Source organism: Phragmites australis, chromosome 24 (assembly GCF_958298935.1).
Source record: "Phragmites australis chromosome 24, lpPhrAust1.1, whole genome shotgun sequence".
Classification (NCBI taxonomy): domain Eukaryota; kingdom Viridiplantae; phylum Streptophyta; class Magnoliopsida; order Poales; family Poaceae; genus Phragmites; species Phragmites australis.
The window spans coordinates 17,438,609-17,461,102 of NC_084944.1; the positions used below are offsets into that span (position 1 = coordinate 17,438,609).

General features: G+C 43.0%; 1 protein-coding gene across 1 annotated transcript; it reads right to left on the bottom strand.

The window, feature by feature from the left end:
- Positions 1-2,505: 2,505 nt before the first annotated feature.
- On the bottom strand, positions 2,506-5,811 carry LOC133907841 (pentatricopeptide repeat-containing protein At1g62930, chloroplastic-like). The gene has a single exon (XM_062349937.1). The coding sequence runs from the start codon at positions 5,732-5,734 to the stop codon at positions 3,200-3,202; it is 2,535 nt and encodes an 844-aa protein (XP_062205921.1). The 5' UTR covers positions 5,735-5,811; the 3' UTR covers positions 2,506-3,199.
- Positions 5,812-22,494: the final 16,683 nt, after the last annotated feature.

Sequence of the window (22,494 nt, forward strand, 5' to 3'; positions counted from 1 at the left end):
ATACGTCATTGCCTCGATTCAATTTAAGGTCAGGAGATGTGAAAGTAGAGAATCGATTGGATTTCATTTATATACAAGAAGTATCCACAGTAGTGAATAGATATGGTAACACTAAAAAACATATTGGCTAGACTGCACACCTATTAGGGCTAGGACTGAAAAGTCTATTTGCTAGATTGCATCTGCCTATTAGGGGTAGTACTGAACATTTATAGATGCGTTGTATCCGTGACTGGAAACTACACGCCTATGACTAGAAACTGAGCGCCCGTGACTCGATTCTAACACATGGCTGGATTCCCTGATATCTCTAACATAGGCCACCACCACCTAGTCTATAGAAGGGTAACCCCAAGGACAAATACGTTTAAGTGCATATAGACCGACTACTTCATCTCCACCACAATCCCATCCATAGCTTCTGGGTCTGGTCCGGGTCCAAGAAGGTTAAGGGCAAGATAGGCCCTTACGAGCTATGGCGTGACATCCTTGATAACCTCAAGCGTGAGGACAAAGAGCGAAAGAGAAATGAAAACCTAAAACAGAAAAAGAGGGAGATCGAGCTGCAGATAGAAGCGCACAAGGCACGCATGCCATGGTACGACTGTGGTAAAATAACACACCAGAAACCGTTCCAGCTTGTCGCGGTTGCTTGGTACCGATGTGGGATAAGTTTACATAACATCCTACCGTGCTACGAATTTCATCTAATTCACCTGCTTCCCTCCAACAGTACAACAAGCATACGTGCTTGTACGAATGGTACATGAAGGAAGAAGAGTATACAAACATCAACTACGACTACGAGGAGTCTGAGGTAATGAGGCACGCGGATGTTGAACGACCGAAAATGGAGCTACATGAGCTCAATGAAGAGTGGTGGGATAAGTACCTCACTATATGCGGTAATATACATGTTCCTCCATAATACGTGTGTGGCTTACCAGCTGTGCTGGGGCCTGTGGTACGTGGACTGATACAAGAGTACGTGTGTAGCAAACCTTACCCCCATGAAAGCAACTTTCAAGAGATCCGCTAGAAATATCTGGATAAGAAGCATTCATTTTTTCCACCAACCCAGTAAAAGTTTTCTTGCACCCAGTAATCTATCTTTTCATAAGGCATGCTGCATTTTGCGATAGGGTATTACATGCCATTGTAACTTGTTGTAGATTATCTAAGAATAAAGTACGAGTCGATGCATGTTGCTTTATGTACTGTAGCAACATACAGGCAATGAATGCTTACGATGAAACTTATATGTTATGTATTTTACTTTAATGGCCGAAATTTATTATTATGCCAATACGTCTTTTCTACGCCCAATGCGTTCATAGGATTCTCTACATTCTATGCAGAGACAACAATAACTCCTTGCTGAACTTTTAGAGAATGAGATGACCACACCAAGTAACAGCTTTCACAGAAAATCTCTGCCAAGTATCAATGAGACAACTTTTCTAATTTTCACAGGGAATCTCATACTCTAGCCCCCAGCTATGCCCATGCACTCAGTCCATACACCGACCCTTGAGCACCATAAATAACCCCAGCCTGAACCACAGGGAATCTCATACTCTAGCCCCCAGCTATACCCATGCACTCAGTTCATGCACCGACCCTTGGGCACCATAAATAACCCTAGCCTGAACCATGATTACACCACTCCTCCTCACCTCTCTCAACTGCAATGTTTTCTTCAACTCCACCAAGTCCACCCAAGAAACATTGGACGACTTCTATCCCCTAGGGGTCAAACCGACAATATGCTTCTATAGTGACCATTATAGGCTTCACGAATCTAGAACATCTCCTACACTTATAGTAGATGCTTCTTTATGTATACCAACTACCAGTACGACTCGTCTTGACATATACCTTATGACTACCTACCGGTATAGCGACATAGATCATGCCAGTGGTAGTTTTTATACAATTTCATGCACCATCTTACTAACCTTCCCTTTTATTTCATTTGCCGTGTCTTCTCCACCTATTCGTGACTTCATGACATAGAGCAAACTGAAGACCAGAAGCAATGAATCGACATGAGCATATGGTGGAAGAGACAAGCTTACAAACACCAAGTGTACGAGCAACAGTAGAAGGAACTATAGCTGAAGCGTTAGGAGGAGTGCATGAGAAAGTCAGTGAAAAAGCGCACCGCGCCTAAAGCACGTGAAGCTGAGAGCAAAATAAAACGAAGAGACCCATCACGCTAAGACAACAGACCCCAATACCCTCATGAAGGGCAAATATGTTAGGTGCACACAATAGAGCATATATTATAACATGACCTATTTTCATTCAGAAATGCTAGGTTTACCAGCGATACGCTATTAGGTTAGTATATAGTAATACCGTACATGCCACATTTGTTGTTGTCATCTCTTTATGGTTAGAGTCCATTCGTGCAGCGACAAAAACCTCATATCCTATATAATGTTTATCAACGTAGATAACCTCCATGCCAGATTCTATGATAATTATATTTGACAACTACTATTGTTCGAAAAATTATATTTTGTATCCACCAAACGTTACTTCGATAGCAAATGAGACCACTTACCTATGATCGCCACTGATGCTGGCATCTATGCTGTGAGCAGCACTGCAGTCTCTTCCACCTCGATCGCTGCAGTGGCCATACCATGAGACGGCAGCCTTATCAGGAAAAGAGGATATACAGGAATAGCATGCCATGCCACCATCAGCCAACCGCACGACGGCAGTGCACACCACGAACAAGGAATGATGCCTGCTGTGAACTCAGAGGACGCTCATCTTCATCCCTGTTACTACAACAGACCACCTTGCTCCAGAACAAACAAGAACACCCCCACCCACCCAAAGCCGCAGAATACAACGTACCCTTGCTGCCTATCCAACCATCAATCACCATCCAAATCCACAGCAAGGAAGCACAGGAATAGCAGATAGGAGATCGGACAGTTCCTGATGGTACATTGCTCCAAAATCTTTCCATGCCCAATTTTATCGCAAACAGTCAGCAGCAATTGATTGAGGATATTCAATAGAATGGGTACTGATATGGTACCCCTGCAGAAGCACCATCAACAACCCAAAAGTTCCCCAGTACCTCATGTGGTTATGAAATTCAATTATCATCCAGTATCCAAAAGCACCATCAACAACCCAAAAGTTTCCCAGCGCCTCATGTGGTTATGAAATTCAATTATCATCCAGTATCCAAAATTTTGATTAGGTTGCTACCACCAGGATCAAAGCCTTTATCTGTACAAACATGTGTGAACTTTGAGGATCTGCTGTTGTGCATTGTCTCGTATGTCATGAACATTAAGAACTCGAGAAATTGGCACCTATCAATGTCTGCGTTGTTAGCCTGGGGGTCATTCTCCATCTCCGTGTGTGCCCAGTCAATTATATTTCTTGTAGCATCATCAAAAACAAAGGAATCTTCTCTGAGCCTCTCAGCCCAAACAAGGGCTCTCTTTCCAAATCCTTTCTTGCAGAAATGAGAAAGAAAAACATTAACTGTAATAGTGTTCGGTTGAAAAGCCATCTTAATCAGCCTGCCAGTCAATATCATAGCTCGATCAAGAACATCACTGCAAATGCCATCCAACAACGTGTTGTATGTGACCGAATTAGGAGTACAACCCATAGCAACAAGCTCATCCAGCACCTTCCCTGCTCGGTTCAACATATGGTTGCTACAGAGACTATGCATCCAAATATTATATGTGAATATATCTGGTTCACAATCATCTTCAAGCATCTTATTCATGAAAAACACGGCCCGGTTCATATCCTGAGCCCTGCAATAGGCATTTATTATCGTATTGTATGTCACTACATCTGGTGTTAAACCATTACTGTCCATGTTCCAAAAAAGGTCATTCGCCATCTTCAACTTTCCTTCTCTGCATAAACCATCGATTAGAATGTTGCTTGTGTAAACATCAGGAACAAGGCCACTCTGCCTCATCTTCTTCTCTAATTTAAAGGCTTCATCCACACTACCAGACCTACAAAGTGCAGATATGAGGGAGTTGTAAGTAATATTGTTCGGTACAAGTCCTCTTCTTGTCATCTCAACAAATGCCTGACAAGCCTCATTTATGTAATCTAATCTGCAAAGTCCATTGACATAGGCCGAGAAGGCAATCAAATCTGGTTGCAGACCAATTTTCTCCATATCATCCCAGCATTTCAAAGCGCCAACTGCATTGCCCTCTCTGAAGGATGCATCTAGGTAGATGGTAAATGATGTACTCACACAATATCCCTTACTAATCATATGTTCTAATAGCAGCTGTGCCTCATCAAGCCTTACTTCTTTGCACAGTCCCATTATCAAGTAATTGAAAGTAGGCGACGACGGTGACAATCCTAACTTGTTCATAACTCTATATAGTTCAAAAGCTGCTTTGTTGAATCCCTCCTTGCTATATGCAGCGATCAAAGCATTAAATCCGGCAACACTCACTGCAACACCCTGCTCAATAGCACCACGCAGGAGCTCCCAGGCATCATCCAATCGCCCATCCCAACAAAGCCTACAAACCAACATATCCAACCCATCAGCTGACAACTGTGAACCAAACATTTCATGCAACGGCTGCTGATCATGGGCTAACTGGGCAGCACTTCCAAACTTGTATGCTCCAGCAGAAAGAATGTTGAAGGTGCAGCAATCCGGCTCTAAGCCCCTCGATTTCATCTCCCTACAGGCCGAGTTAGCCTCATCCATCCGTCCGGCCTTTGCATATCCATCAATCAAAACATTGAATGTGATTGTATTCGCTTCGATCCCCACCTGTAGCATCTCATCGAACAGCCTCCTAGCGTCCGACATCCTCCCCTCACAGCACAGTGCATCCACCAATATGTTATACGTCACAACTGTTGGCTTGCACCCTGATACGCGCATTTCATCAAACAGCTTGAACGCGTCGGCTGACCACCCAAACACACAGTGCCCCTTGATCAGGATGTTATAGCTGCACACGTCCGGGACCACACGGAACCTACCCATGACCCTTAGCAGCCCAGCCCCGACTCGTACCAGTCCCTTGTGGCAGAACCCGAGGATCATGGCGTTGAAGATGGCGAGGCTCGGTCGCGGGCCCCTTGCGGCCATTTCCTCGAACACCTTCCAGGCGGCCCGGATCTCCCCGCCGCGGAACAGCAGGCGCAGCAGGGCCGCCAGCGCGGAGAGGCTGGGCGTGTTCCCGGCGCGGCGGACGCACGCGAGCACGTCGAGCGCCTCGTGGGCCATACCAGCGGCGAGGAACGCGTGGAGCGCGAGGCGGTGCGCGCCGTACCTCGCGCTCGCGCTGCCGCTGGCGCTGCTGGGCCAGGAGAGGAGATCCGGGGAGGCGGCCGGGAGGAGCGCCGCGAGGAGGAGCGCGGCGAAGGGGCGGAGCGCGGGTGCCGACGCGGCGAGGCGGGAAGCGGCGGCGAAGCGGGCGGCAAGCGGGGCGGAGGAGGGGCAACGGGGCCCGAGGACTTGGAGCGCGAGATGGCATTTCGACGAGGTCTTGAGTAGGCGCGTAAGCACAAGGAGGGCGTCGCGGCGGAGGGAGGGCGGCAGGGAGAGGCAGCGTTGCTGCTCCGAGGGGAGGAACTGCAGGGTGGGGTCGTAGGAGGAGGAGGAGGTAGTCGTCGTCGTGGAGAGGAAGTGGTGAATGGGTACGAGAAGAGGGTGCGTTGTGTTGGGTTGCCTCGCCGCCGCGGCGAGGAGGCGCATCTGGCGCGGCGGCGGCGGTGGGGAGGAGGAAGAGGGGGAGGGAAAGGGAAGCAACGGGTATTTTCAAGTGTCGCTGGGACAGTGCCTCACCGAGAAGAGCGCCCACGTAGGATCCTAAGTGGCGCCTACGTGGACGGTAGCGGATGCCAATTTTTCTTGGTCTGGCTATTTATGTTTCACATGATATTTTGTCCAAAAATCTTTCACACTTTACATCATTATATCCAAAACCAACTATAAAGATGAACCTAGAAAAACTTCTAACCTATTGAGATCAACATTTGCCCATTTTGCCTCAATTGGAGCAAAATGGTGTTACTCGGTGGCATACCTATTGAGAGCAACTTTCTACTTTAGAGCGCTTCATGTATCATGTCTTAGGTTCAGTTTCATCGATGAGGGACATCAAGTACCAATCCTGACTTAGTTTTCTGGCCCAATCTTTCTACAATTGAATTATAGATATGCATATGTGATGGTGTGGACGTGACAGTTTTGACAATCTCCTGAACTCTCCTAACTGCGTTAGGAACCACCTTCAAAACCTCTTGAACCATGACATTCAATATATGTGCAACACATCTAATATGGAGGTGTTCAGCTCTGGAAAAACATTCCAGCCCCTAAAGCCTCACGCATATTTATTGTGTAGCTTTGTAATTGACAATTGCATTATCTATAGTCAATGTGAATAGCTTGCCTACTATGTTCCACTCTAATAAACAAGAGCTAATGCCATCATGTATAGCATAAGATGTATGAGGGAAAGAAATTTGCTTGAATGCTATGATCTTCTTGTGCACCTCAAAATCTTCATCGATGTAGTGCATTGTGACACCGAGATACCCCAAGTTTTGATTAGAAGTCCATAGATCAGCGATCAAATTAACAAGTGAGACCAATTTTTCAACCTTGTAAATCAATCAGTTCATCTCTTCTTCATATAGAGAAAGACAATATAAGCGAACACTTTGTCGACCAATAATTAGGTTTTCGGAATGCAATATCTACGATGATAAAGAACTGGACTATTAAATTACGACACATTTGGTGTCAAAGACAGTTTGGTCCCCATAAACATATTTTGGCTTCTAGGTTAACAAGAATTTCTCCTTATCCTCAAGTGGAATGCTATGACAGTGGAACGCAATATTCCTATTCAGGTGATTTGTTCCTTTCCCAGGTTTAGATGATAAGTTTAGCTTGCAATATTTGCATACTGCATTTTCTTTGCCATCTACAAGTTCTTATTCAAGATATTCCCAGACCTAGCCCTTTTCTTGGATGTACGGCTTGACTGGTCAGCCAAGAGAATGTCATGATTATCCATAGAAATTTCTTACATCGATGGAACCCTGTCCATGATATAAAATTACCTAATATGCAGGAGCATGTGTAATTGTAAGCTTAATATTGATGTCATTTCAGTATATATATATATATATATATATATATATATATATATATATAAGAAAAAATATGCAGGATATGAAGTAGCAACTAATATTAAGAAATGATGAAAATACACACCAACTACAAACTAAGTGCCCAAAGAAACCAACAATATTATTGTTTTGTTCAGAGCTACATTTGACAACCTCGTGCAAACATAAAGTAATTAATTAATCTATCCAAGGAGATATATATTCAACTAATTTACAACTCTGTCAAGCACAAGACACAAGACTAAGGATTCAAAAGTCAACATTATTAATCGTACACTATGCTAAAAGAAACATGGATAAGCAACAACTAATATCTAGAAAGGATGAACATACACACCAGCTGCATCAAGGTATGTCCCTGAGTGCCAAATAAACCAGCATTACTGCTATTTTTATTCACTTGAGCGTAGAAAAAAATTCCATCATGCTTCAGCAACAAGATGTTGAAGTTGCAGCACACAAGAAGTATAGGTAGCACAACAGCACTGAAGAAGCACTAATCGAGCAACTATTAATCATGTATTCTCAATTTCTGATACTAATCATTAGCTAATTGCAGAGATAATACCACGGACAAGCACTTGGTGGCGGCAAACCAGCAGGAGAGGGCTACCACGACGACAAAAGAGAACCAGAGGACAGGGAAACAAAGCCAGCAGAGGCCCTCGTAGCAGTGCACCACCCTCGTCCCTCAGCCCTCGTAGCGTTGTGCCGCCGTCTCCCCTTAGCCCTCGTAATGCTGCACCGCCATCACTCCTTTCCTACTCGAGCTGATGCAGAACAACAGAAGCAACGAAGGGTTCATGCTCAAAGAGGCGGCCTCTCATGACCCATGAGATGAGCCCTTTCCTCACGGCCCACAGGTTGACATGGGCCACGTCCAGAGGTTAGTCCATGCCAGCCTTTTGAGGCATGGCCCGATCCAACCCAGCCTTTTCCGTTGGAAAGCCCATAAAAGACCCTTTCATGTCAGCCCATTATCTGCTGGCCCATATGGCTCTCGAGTCATCGCAACCTATTTTCAGGCCTAACCCCACCAACCAGGATATTAAAAGGAAACAATTGCTTAATTGATAACTCGTATGCTATAACCTAGGTTCATCAGAGGTTCAGCAGAAACAACATGAAGAAGCACACTTCCTACATTGTCTCTTCGTGCAAATCGTCTTCCTCAACGCCATCAAGTTTGTCAATGGTGCTCCCAGCTCTAATGCCACCTGGAACAGTTTCAACACTATTGCATTCCTTGCTAACCAGTGCAAGACAAGGCCCTCATTGGCCATCACCATTTATCAAAGGTCCTATGCCGCCACCGCCTGCGTCACCCTTGCCACGTCACCGCTCCCGCTAGGATGGACGGTCCTTAGTTGTCCCTCCCTCTAAAGCTTGGGGGCCACCCAATCCAACACCCTAGACCCTAACTTCGTCGGAGAAGTTGATGAGCCTGGCCAGAAGAATGAATCTCGTTGTGGATCTCTCGGCTATAAATTCTCATGATTTAGGAGAAGTCATGCATATAACAATTGCCTAATTAACCATTCCTTTTCTTTAATATGATGGTGTTTGTTTGTTATGGCAATGTTTGGGCCATATCTCTAGGTTATGTCTAGCCCATTATTTTAGGCCTCTCCTAAGGCCCAAAAAATTGGTTGCCCTGAAGCAAGCTTGGTAAGAGGATCGAGAATGGACTGTAGTGCAGTGGGTAATGAGCTACCGAAGCGGTAGTGGCGCTTGATCGAAGTTGGAGGATCACCTCCAAAAAGAATCTGGAAAATCCACTTGAAATTTGCGTGAAACTGATATACAACTTGAGACTATTTTGGAAACCTGCTTTGATAATTTGAATCTCTAAATTTGTTTTGAAACTCCATCACAACCTCAGAACTTTTTTTTAACTTCTTAAAACTTGCAAATGATTTGGGCTTTGAAATTGATTTTTTAAAATAATAATATTCTATTAGAAAATTGCAAAAATATTATCCAAAATTTGTATAAATAGGTGCATATCGGCACACAGAGTGTCGAATAGGGACCTGTAGGTACTCCCCATGCCAATAGCCTATGTGTATAGTGGGCTTAGGGTTTGTCGGCACACAGAGTGCCGATAGGTGGTGGGCCCAACCAGCGCGGCGCCACATCGGTACTCGGCGACAGGCGGCCGACAAGCCTATAATAACTATGCGGCTGTCGATTTCTTTCACATTCATTTCATCTTGTTCTCGCTTTAGCCGGGAGCGACTGAGAGAGAGAGACGGTGGCGAGGATAGGTGGCAAGGCGGCGGTACAGCACAACACGATGACAGGCGCGACGGTGTTCTTGAGTGCGCAGGAAGGTAAGTTTCCCCCCTCCCTTTCTTTTTACTTTTTTGTTGTAGAAAATAGTTATAGAAAATATAGATAGAGACATAGAGACATCTATAATCTAGAGTAGAAAACTTAGGGGAAATTTAGAGTAGAGACATAGAGACTACATCTAGAGTAGAAATTTGAGAGTAGAAACTAGTTCGGAACAATAAATTTAGAATAAGAAATATTAGAGAGAAAATTTAGGTAGAATAAATTTAGAATATTTAGAGTAGAATAGTTACATTCGAATATGTAGGAATACTAGAGTAGAATTTTTAGAAGAGTTTGGAAAATTAGAGTAGAATGTTTAGAGTAGAAATTAGATTTATATTACAAAAATTAGGTACAAAATTTAGAGACCGAACCTGAGAATAGGTAAATAAAATACAAAATCCGAGGGATATTTAGAAATGAACGTGTAGGTTAGAATATTTAGAATAGGATGAGTAGCTTATAATATTTTGAATGAAAATAGAATAGGAACTATTAGAGAAAATATTTAGCGTATAATAGTAATATTAGAATATTTAGAATAATTACAGTAGAATGCTTACAAGATTTAGAGTAGAAAGTTTGGAACATTTAAAATACAGTTGTTAGAACTTAGAACATTAGAGTACAATATATTGAGTAGATTCTCCGGTACATGTAGAATATGAAATAGTGTCGGTATTGTTTAGAAATTGTTGGTATATGTAGAATAGGCAATTTGATTTGATTTGATTTGAGACATATCTGTAGTAGAAATATTCCATAGATTTAGGATATGAAAAATTTGTAGGCATGTTTACATTAAATAATTTTTGGCAGCATTCAATTTAGAATGCAAAGTCAGTGTAAATTGTTGAACATTTAGAGTGTAATTGTTGTATAATAGCGGTTATATTTGATGGATATGTAGAATATACTATTGTAGATTTTGTATGGTTATTATATTTATTTTAACTGACGAAATTTAGTATAGTTGTTGAATCAGAGATGTCAACTATAGTGGGTTTCAAAGTTTTTTTGCGGTCATGGATATATCATGCATTATGACAACGGAGTAGATTTGAGTAACTTCCAGCATGTGGATACAACACTAAATAGTCTGAGATAGATGAGGTCGGCTGAAGTGTTTGGATGACTACATAATTTGCTGCAAGTTAGTCTGGCATAGCAGCGGTTGACGGTCATTCCCAAGTGTCGCGAATCGGGTGGCAATGAGAGATTTAGGAGCTAAAAATTTCAAAGTATTAGCAGCAATTTGTGGTAATGAGGTTGACACGGGTTTTTTCCCATGTGATCCTTGTAGAAGCAAGTGATGTTGGTTTGACAGAAGCTGGTCCTAGTACCTCAGAGGTGGTTGGTGAAAATATTGTCGTTGTGGGGGAGAATGTGGTTCCACAGGTTCCTGTGAGGACAAGTTCTTTGGAGGAGGTTGAAACCACGAGAAGATCATAACGACGATGAAAATACTCAGATCGTGATGCTTGCTGATCAGGGGGAGTGGGATGAGGCACTTATTGACCAGATGGAGGTAGATGACGATGAGTTTCACATATTTGTGGACTCAACTCCTAGAATGAAATGAGTCATGGAGAGTGGTATTCTTGAGCAATAGACAAATTTTGCAATGGAGAATTTGACGGTCAACGATGGACACCAATCCGCATGGGAGTATGATTTGATTGTGGTGAGTAAAGAGCAAATTTTTCATGACACAGTCCATTTGCAATATGCAGTGAAGAGATGGTATTTCTCAGAGAAGATGGAGTTCAAGGTGGTTATTTCCAATCCTAGGACATACGATGTGAAGTGTGTAGCTGAAGGTTGCACGTGGCGAGTGCATGATTTCTTGCCGAGGTGTGAGACTGTATGTGTAGTATCCATTGTTGAGCATCATATTTGCAATTTGGAGAGACCTCTTCCATCCAACAGGAACATGACTGCAGAGTTTTATAGTAAAGGAGATGTACCTAGAGATTGTGAAGAAGGTGGTTCTTCATGTTTCATGACCTTGACAATAATTTTATTGTGTGTTCATCTTTTTCACTTCATTCACACCTCTCAAACCTGTAATACGAACAACTCTTATAACGTCATGTTTTTTCATCCATAGCCTTGCCGCTTCGACGAATGGATGAACATGGTGCAATCACCTTACAATGGGGATATATTAGAGAGGCTGAAACAAAGCGTGAGTACGAGATAAGGATGGAGGAAGCACAACAGCGTCAGGAGGCACGTTGCAAGTCGAAGTTATGGTCTCGAAGGTGATGGACGTAATATTAGATGTTCTATTCAACAGGAGGATTGACCCATCTCGTGTAGTGGTAGTTGTCGTCGTTATCGGAGTCCTGTAAATACATATAAATTTATTACTAATATGTCTTCTAATATGATCATGAAATTGTTAGCGTTCTCACCCTCCCAAGAGGACATCAAAAGAATCGACATTCTCCGTTAATGCTATCATCATACATCTGCACAACGCAATTATTTCCATGGGAGCACTTCGGCCATCACTCTTTCAGGTGGTCGTAAGTACTAAGATGAAGTGGTGGACGAAACTCACTCTTCCCCAGTAGAGGGAAGTTGTTGAGTGGCTAGCTATCGTATGCACTAGGAATGAAGGAACCCGACCAGATCACCAGAACACATATAGCTACCCACCGTCATACCCCTACTGGGGGCCACTGGCGGTCAACCCCTGGCTATCTCCCTGGACTGGCGCCACAGGCCCTAAAGTGCTTGGCGCGCACCCACCGACCGACGACAATGCTCAGGGCTACTTTGCTATGCTCCATCGTCGTCCTCATCTGTCCCTCCACCCGCATCGCATTGAGATATCAACAGCATGATCCATGCCCTTCAGGCTACCTCGTTTGGTCAGCCTCCTCCCCAGGGTGAATGGTTCCTAGACTCCGGGTCAGCTCACATATGACTAGCAATCCTAGTAACATTTTTTCTTACTCTCTTCCCATTGATTCTGCCTGTGTTACTGTAGGGAATGGTGCATCCTTGCCAATCCTTGGCACCGGCACATCTACTCTCCCTACTCCTACAAAACTACTCACTGTCAACAATGTGTTGCACGTTCCTAATCTTGTTTCCAATTTATTAACTACCAAAAGTCCCGTTCCATTGAATTTGATCCCACTTGTTTTTCTTTGAAGGATCTAACCACCCAGAGAAAAATCATGAGGTGCAATAGCTCCGGTGCATTTTATACTTCCACTCCAACAAACCATGGACCTACTCAACATGCTCTCACCGCCTCTTTGTCAGAGTCTCTTTGGCATCAACGACTTGCTCATCCGGGATGCCGCTCACTTTCTCGTTTACTGTCTTCTATTTCCATTCCATGTACTAATAAAGGCATGACGCATCGCTTGTGTTCGTCATGCCAGTTAGGCCATCATGTGCGCATTCCTTTTTCCAATTCATTTACTCAAACTTATTTCCCATTTTAATTGGTACATTGTGATTTGTGGACCTCGCCCATTGTCTGTTTTACTGGCTACAAGTACTATCTTCTCATTATGGATGCCTATACACACTACTCATGAACCTTTCCACTGCATCGCAAATCCGACACCTTTGTTAATATTTAACACTTTTATACATTTGTCATGAATCAATTTTACATATCCATACAATGTATTCAGAGTACAATGGTAAGGAGTTTGACAACTCCTCTCTTCGCAATTTTCTTTCCACCCATGGAATTGCTTTGCGTCTTTCCTGTCTACATACTTCCGTTCAAAATGGGAAAGCTGAATGCGCGCTTTGCACAACAAATGACATCGTCAGAACCGTACTTATTCATGCCCACATACCGCCTACATTATATGGGTTGAGGCCCTAAACACTGTCACATATCTGCTTAATCGGCACCCACACAGTTTACCACCCCTGTCACATGCTTTTCAATGAACAACCTCTATACTCTCATTTACGGGTGTTTGGTTGTCTTTGCTTCCCTAACTTAATCTCCACCATGCCCCACAAATTAGCTCCTCACTCCACACCTTGTGTCTTCTTGGGATACCCTACCGAACACAAAGGCTATCACTGCTTTAATCTAGCCACGTGCAAAGTAATTATCTCAAGGCATGTGATATTTGATGAACATACATTTCCATTTGCCTCAGCTCCCTCTCCGCAGAACACCACACCAACGCGCAGCACAAAGGATCCAACCGAATCAGCCTTGATCTGGTACCGATCCAGCAGTGTTCAGACGACGCTACTTCTACGACTCCACCTGCTGCCCCTCAAGTGCTGCTACACGCAGCACAAGAATGAAATAATCATCCGCTCCGTCGTCATCCGTGCCCAACAAACGAAATAAATATAAAAAACAAAAAAAATGAGAAGATGATCAACTAGCCAATGTTTTTAATAATATTATTTTGTTGAAAAATTGCAAAATAATAGTCAATTTTAAAAAATTACAAGAATAAGTATCTGTCGGAACTCTTAAGTGCTGACTTCCTACGTAGCTATAGACACATAGATATGTCGGCACACAGAGTGCCGACAAGTGAAGAGGTGCCACATAGGCTGTTTGTGGTCTGAGTGGACCTGTCGTTACTCCACTTGTCGACAGGTGACGCATCATTAACTGTTGGTACACGAAATGCCAACAGGTGCCATGTTAGCCATGTGGAGTGCCGACATGCGTATTTATATTCCTTGGTTGCCGATTCCTCTCGCACATGTGACCGTTGCAACAGTGAGGCACGACGGTCGAGCGAGAGGCGTGGTGGGTGGCGTGCGGCATGCGGGCGGTGGGTGGTGGCACACGAGCGAGCAGTGGCGCGCGACGGGTCGGCGAGCAGCGACGAATTGGCAGGCGATGGCAGACCGGCGAGCTGTGGCGGCTACACCGGTGAGTTTTTTTAGAAATAATTAGAAATTTAGGAGTAGGTAGAAAATAGGAATAGTTTCAAAAATTTAAAATTAGTAAAAACAGTAGGATATGAAATTAGGAAATAGTTAGAAAGATATTGGGTGATTTAGAAAAACAGAATAAAATAGTTAGAAATTAGGAATAGTTTGAAATATTAGAAAAGCCTTAGGATACCAGAAAAACAGTAAAGAATAGTTAGAAATATTAGAAGTACTTAGAAAAATAGTTAGAAAATATTAGAGAAATGTATAATAAAGTAGATAATTTAGAAAAATAAGTATATGAAATTTAGAATAGAAAGCAGAAAATATAGTATAGTTAGTTAGGAAATGTAAAATAGTTAAAAATGTTGAAATATTTCAGTAAGTTAGAGTTGAAATATGTTATTTAATGTTCTTTGAAAATTTGATATTATTCGACTTAGAATAGAGAAGTTAGCATAGAGCATACATAGTTCAGACAATCTAGAATAGTTTGAAGTTGAATTGTTATGAATATGTAGTGCAAATATTCCATAGCTGTAGGATATTTAGAATGAAAATAGAGCATATTTTTTGGCAACATTATATTTAGATTGGTATAGTTTCAACAGAAAGGGTATAGTAGCAGTGATATTAGATGGTTATGTAGAATACAAGTATTGAGGTTGAATAGATATTTCATTCGTTGATGTTGTATGTTGATTACAATTAATTAACTTGACGGAGTATAGTATGATTGTTGAATCAGCGATGTGGACCGTATTGGGGTTCAGGGTTTTTTACGGTCCTGGATATATCATTGAAAGAATCGGTGATATCCTAAGAGGGAGGTGAAATAGGATACTTAAAACTAATCGGCTCCAAAAACTTCATAAGATAAACCTATATCAATTTCTATCTAAATGTGCTCTAGATTCATCTAGTGTGTCTACCCTACCGTTCAAAAGTTTGCAACCTATAGCCAATCCTAGTAAACTACTCTATGAAGGTAAATATGCAAGGATAGATTGCAAGAAGTAAATGCGGAAACATAAAAATGGTATAGAGAACAAACTCGGCACAAGGGATTTTGATCATGTGGTATCGATGGTATAAACGTCACCCCTAATCTATATTGGAGTAGCCACCTATGCTATAGCTCTCGTACGGCACCCAGTCATGACCCTTGAGCTACTCAGGCCTCAAGTAGGTTGAGCCACCAAGCCACCAAGGCAAGGCCTCACCACAAGCCTCTCTTTCGATCACTTACTGCCATCTTTACTTCGGAGTTTGAGCCACCAAGGCAAGGGTCTCTACGTCCACTTACAAGAGTCTTATCATAACTCCACACCAAGTCAGAGGGTCAACAAGCTCGAGTCACCAAGGCCCAAGGTGCCGACGAGTCATCAAGACTCCAAGGTGCCAGTGTACCACTTAGTACAAGTTAGGATCACTTCTTGTTCTTCTCTCTAGGCAGAAAAACCTAGCAACAACTCTCTCTAGGCCTATTAGCACTAATCACTCTCTAAGCATGTGCTTAATTGCCTTGAGTGATCACTTTTAGCACATTGGTGGTTTGGATGTCTTCTCAAGTGTATATGAGTTTATCTGGACTCCAGCACACTGCCACACATTCAAATGGCCGAGTGGGGGGGGGGGGGGGGAGGGTATTTATAGCCTCATCCATGTGAACTAGCCATTGCCCCCACGACTCAAATTTTCTATATATGCTGGATGATCCGGTGTAAACAGATTGTACTCACTGGACTATCCGGCGTGTACATCCTCCACGAACTACCTGTTGGATCCCCACTCAAACTCAATATGAACAACAGATGCTCTAGCATGTTCACTAGCTCTATCACCGGACCATCTAGCATGTACACTTCTTCTGCCATCGAGAAATAGCACTCCTGGAAAATGCTCTGGTGTAGCCAATCTTCATTGCCGGATCATCCGGTGTGTACAACCATGCCAAATTCGCCATTGAGATCTTCTCTGGAAAAAGCATTCCAGCGCAACCATCCGGCATACACAATACCAAGCGCTGGACCATTAGGGTACAGATCCTTTGAACCTTGTTCTGAAAATGCTCTGGCACGAACAAACCTCTGAGCATCAGACCATCTGGAATGTATAATTTTCTTGAGACTTCAATTTAATCAATCTTTGTCCCAGCTACGATGGCTTCTTCATATATTGCATCCATAAGACCTATTAATCATATACTTGACAAACATGTTAATCCTATTGACTATGTTATCATTAATCACCAAAATCATATTACAAGCCCTAAGAAGGCCATGTTCGCTGTAATCATGCATTATGACAGTGAGGTGGATTTGAGTAACTTCAGTGTGTCGATATAGAATTGAGTATTCCGGGAGAGATGCGGTAGGCCCAAGTGTTAGGTTGGCTATATACTCTGCTAGTCCGGCACATTAGTGGCTGATGGTGAAGGTTTTGATTCCTAGATGTCGTGAAACGGGGTGGCAGTGGGAGCTCTAGGAGCTTACATATTCAAAGTAATGGTAGGAATTGTGTCACTGGGGTTGAGACGAGGTTTTTTCCCACTGCATCCTTGTAGAAGCGAGCGATCTTGGTTCGATAGAAGTCGGCTGTAGCACCGTAGAAGCTGTTGGTGAAAATGTTATCGATGAGGAGGAGCAGGAGAGTGTGGTTCCGGTGGTTCCCTTGCGGACTAGTGCACTGGTTGAGGTAGAGATGACAAGACAAGAACATAACGATAGGGAAGATAATAAGGCCACGATGCTTGCTGATCATGGGGAGTAGGATGTGGCACTTGTGGACTAGATGGAGGTAGATGATAATGAGTTCCGCACATTTGTGGACTCAAATGCAAGAATTCTAGAGGAATGGACAAATTTTGCATTGGAGAAGTTGACGGTGAACGATGGACACGAGTCGTCATGGTATTATGATTCTATCGTGGTCACCAAAGGGTAGATGTTTCATGACAAGGTCCATCCGCAACATGTAGTGAAGAGATGCTGTTTCTCAGAGAAGAGGCAATTCAAGGTGGTAATTTTCAATTCTTGGACATACGACGTGAAATGTTTAGCGAGTTCATGAATTTTTGCCAAGGTGCGACACTGTATGGTTAGCGTCCATTGTTGAGCTGCATACTTGCAACTTCAGCCGACCTATACGTGCGCACAGGAACATGATCGCTGATTTTATTGCAAAGGAGATGTACCTAGAGATTGTGAAGAAGACTAGTATGTCCCTATTTGGACTTATGCATGCTATTGACAACATATTTTGTGTACAACATTTCGTATGACATGACTTAGAGAGCAAAACAGAAGGTGTTAGAGAAGAGGTTTAGCACTTATAACGACTTGTACCATAACTTACCTTCATTGCTAGAGCTTATTTAGGGGAGGAACCCAGGAACCTGCATTGCTACTCATGATTTTGTTAATCAAGATGGGGATCAAGTCCTTTAGTGGGCATTCTGATCATTTAGATGTATGATCAAGGCATTCCGACATTGCCGGCTGGTGATGTGCATAGACGGGACATTCCTCATAGAAAAATACAGGGGCCAAATACTCATAGCTATCAGGGTAGATGGTGAGAACCAGGTTTTACCTTTGGCATTTGCATTTGTGGAACGCGAGTCTACGGATAGTTGGTTGTGGTTCCTGCATTGAGTTAAGAGAGGTGTTGTTGGTAACAGGCCGAACGTGTGTGTCCTCGACGATCGCAATGCAGGCTTGTTGAACGCTATCAACACATTGCAAAGTGGTGTGGGCGGGATATTTCCATGGATAGATTTGCACAACCGTTTGTGCATGCACCATCTTGGAGCCAAATTTTTTAAACAATTCAGAAGCAAGAGGTTGATGGATCTTTTTAAGAAGTTGTGCACACAAAACCAAAGGAGGAAGTTTGATGCTATGTGGGAAGAGCTAGACAAACTAAACGGTAGGCACATGGATGATGTTTTGAAGAAGCCAGTTGTACCCAGGGTGTAGGAGCCCGAGGACTTAGAGCCTTTACTACTTGAGCCACATAGTGTGACAAGGAGAAGAAAGGGTGGAAGGTGGGTTAAGTGTTTCTTCGACTGGATCAGACACAAATCATTAGAGAAATGGAAACTCATTGCGGACACAGATGGTTCATGTTTTGAAATTATGACAACTAACCTCACAGAGGATTACAATCGGGGAATGAAGGGGAATAAGTCACTGCCATTGGTGGCAATTTTGGAGGGAGCCACTCATAGATCACAATTCCGAGAGCATTACAGTAATGCCTCTCTACATATGGGCAATACGCATGTATGTACACGGAGAAGATAATGTCTTACATGGAAGAGAAGAGCAGGAGGGCCAATCCCGCAGAGTTCATGTTCTTGGTAACCGTCAGCATGTGTTCGAGGTGATGTTGTGTGACTGAAGGTGATATACCCTAGAGGCAATCATAGAGATGATTGTATTACACGTTTATGTTCATGTACTTCTGAATAATATGTTATTCCAAGAATGACCATCGTTTACTTTGATTGGCAAGTATGTGACTTATGTATGAAACCTTTGTTTATATCATGATGTTATTCTTAGTTGATCCCTGGTCGCATATTATTGTGATGATACATAAGACCAGCACATGTATTGATTAATGATCACATTTCATGGATTATAGATATAAAGATATTAGGTTAATAATGTGGACATTTATGTTGGAGAACATAATGTTGGATACACCCACCTTAAGATACTGTTGGGATAATTATTATGATATGGTATTAGTTGGTATCTCAAATGATGTACCTGTAAGATCTTTAGACCTGAGATCGTCAATGATTCCCAGAATGTGTAGTGACATACTTTGGGGCTGCCAAACACTATTCCATAACTGGGTAGTTATAAAGGTATTTTTGAGTTTGTTATGAAACATGTCGTGGGGTGTGAGCGATCAAGATAGAATTTGCCCCTCCTTGATAACAAGAGAGATATTTTTGGGCCTCTCGAGGTAGGTGGATTGAGAAAGTGCATGGCCATGTTAATATGATTAAAGAGTTAATTCTAATGAATTCACTACTTGTTTGAGTGAATGGTCAAGCTATCACAAGGATGACACGTATCTTGCCTTGAGCTTGACTGGTATCGTGAAGCGAAGGAATCGGTGCATGTGTATATCAAGGTTCAGTCGATATGATCTTTTGTGTATACTCAGGAGTCAACATGTCCTGCTAGGGACCACTTTGATTTCAGTTTGGAAAGGGTTTCCGAGTCATAGCCATTTGTACATGAACCTAACGGGTCACACACTTAATGGGTTGGAATAAACATGCGAATTGGATTTATATATGGGTTTGATTGGATTGTGATCCATGAGGTGTTAGAGTCCTAAAGGGCTTCCAATGTGGGAGCCCATTAGCTAGCACATCGGCGCTCGGCATTTCCGCCTAGTACGTATGGACACCATAGAGGTGCTACTGCTATTGCAATGCTAATCTTCTCAGCGAGTTGATAGCGATGTGTTCGGGATGGGTCGTGCAGCACAACGCGACCACTTGGATCTGGTCGGAGTGCACAACACGACCAATCAGATCTGGTCGGATAGCATGACACAATCACTCAGAACTAGTCGAGGTCACGACAGACCTGATCGAGAGCACGACCACTTGCTTGGAGTTGGTCGAGGAGTGTGACCACCTGCGTGGGCTGGTCGCAGTTCTGATCGAGAAGCTGTTTGAGGAGTTTGATGCGCACGACATTGGATCGGTCTACTCCAACTCTTCTTCCGCTGCACTGCGCATCGAGTGGTAACGATCTATGACCTCCTACTAGCATGGTTTCCTAGGTGAATGTGGTAGAAATTATTTGTTTTAGGCTAGCATAGCCTACTCATTTTCCAATAGTGACAAGAGCGGACTAGGTATCGGAAGACAAGAAATTACAATGGAATGCAGGTTGTGGCCAGCGTACAAGGGTGACTTCATATGCAACAAGCCATCACTGATGCATTTGCCTTGCTCTCATGTGCTAGCTTGTTGCGTGAAGGGCAACATAGAGTCAGAGTATTTCGTGTTATTGTACTACAACAAGGAAACCGTAGAAATTAATTGGGCCAGCGAGTTGCTTGGGTGGTGGGCGGTAAAGGACTTCACGAAGCCGCCTAAAAATGGCTCGTCTTGGATTCCAGATCCAAACAACAAGGTTGACACAAAGGAGTGATGGAAGACTCAGCGTATCAGGAATGATATGGATGATGCTGAGGGATCAAGAGTGCACAAGGAGTGACTGGTATGCGAAGGTACGCATTCGAGGGGGTAGTGCAATCAGTGTATCCCATGGACACTCTTGTGTCAGTTGAGCAAGTAAGACGTGTCCCAGTCCGCAAGTCGAAGAAGAAGAAAAACCCTTCGAATGAGCCTCGTATTTGAAGTATGTCGTGATTGCTGGATGGTGCCATAAGTTTGTAATGTTCATCAGACTATGTATTCAACTCTTGTAATATTGGCACATTGTTGTGTTATGTAATATTCGGACAATGTGAGTATGTGTTGTAATATTTGGATCATGTTGTATTATTTATTATTTAGAGTATCAGACAACCTGAGTATGTGATATAATATTTGGATCATGATGTATTTTATATTTTTTGAACTACCGGTCAACCTGAGTATGTGGTGTAATATTTGGACCATGTTGTAATATTTGGACCATTTTTGTTACGTAGTATTTGATTATCTGACCGTTTGTTGTAATATTATGAACTGCTGTGATTATTCATAATTTGTTGTACATAATTTTTTTCTTGTAATACTTTGTTTCATTTAAGTATTATTCTTTAAGTTATATTTCATTGGAGTTCACTTTTTATTTTGCATATTCTGCGTTGCATTATCTTTTTTGCTTCTATGTATGGAGCTCATTGACCCGGTGATCGATGCGACACATCAAACACACTAGGAGGGTTGACCAGCATTGGATCATGAGGTAATAAGTTCGATCATTATATGTTTGTTGTTGTGAATCACCCGATATTTTACTATTATTCTTTATTTTTTGTAGATTGAGGGCATTGGGTCTCCTTCCGGTGGCGTATCTCCTCAACCCGACTAGGGATCGTGCCTCACAGATTCCACTTGACCAGGCACTGCTGTCTGCACTGGTCAACTGCTAGAGGCCGGAGACGCACAGTTTTCAGTTGCCCATAGGTGAGATGACTGACATGCTGTAGGATGTCTCCGGGCTTCTGGGTTTTCCCTTAAAGCGGGGACTGCAGCGTTCGGTCCAAACTTGCACACCGAGTGGAGGGACGAGCTCCTTGCTAGATTCGATGGAGTCATCCCTGTGAGTCAGTTGAGTAGGTGGGCTTCAACTTGAACCATGGTCCATAAAAGGCCTTGGTCGAGCAGTTCTAGGCGAGCCACCCCACACCTGACTCAGAGGACTGGAGAGTGTGATGAAACCTAGAGGCGTACCTACTGTGGCTGTTCGGGTGGATCCTCTTCACCAGCATGCATGCCAAAAATAGACTTTTCAGAATTAGACTATTCAGACATAGCCTTGCCAGGGGTAGCATTTTCTGACTCTAGTTTTCTAGGGAAATCTCCATGGACTCAGTCCAGCACTAATTTTCTATATAAATAGCAGCCTAGGAGAAAATTTGTCACAACAAACTAAAGCCTTCTCCTCTCACAAAAATGGCCTCTGATCCTCCCCCGAAGAAGTCAATGTTGGACCTTTTGCCTGCTTGGGTCGAAGTTCCGCTATGCTGGTGTGAAGACTTGTGTAGGTTAGAAAGTCCAACAACTTCTCGGACACCTATGGCAGGAAGTTCTTCATGTGCTCCAACTATGAGTATGACCCACCGGAGGGTAGCATCCAGGGTCGCTATCGTAACTCACATATTGTAGAACTAAAACACCACTTACTAATTTTTCCTTATTTCCTAGTTTCCACCACCACTATGCGACTTCATATAGTGGATCGATAATAAGCAAAGTGAAGTAGCACTACGTAAGAAACCATCAAAGAAGACAAGTCATTAGTGACGGCTGCTCAGTACGTGTCACTAATGCACTATTAGTGACGGGTAAAATTACAACCCATCACTAATGTCTGTCCTGGG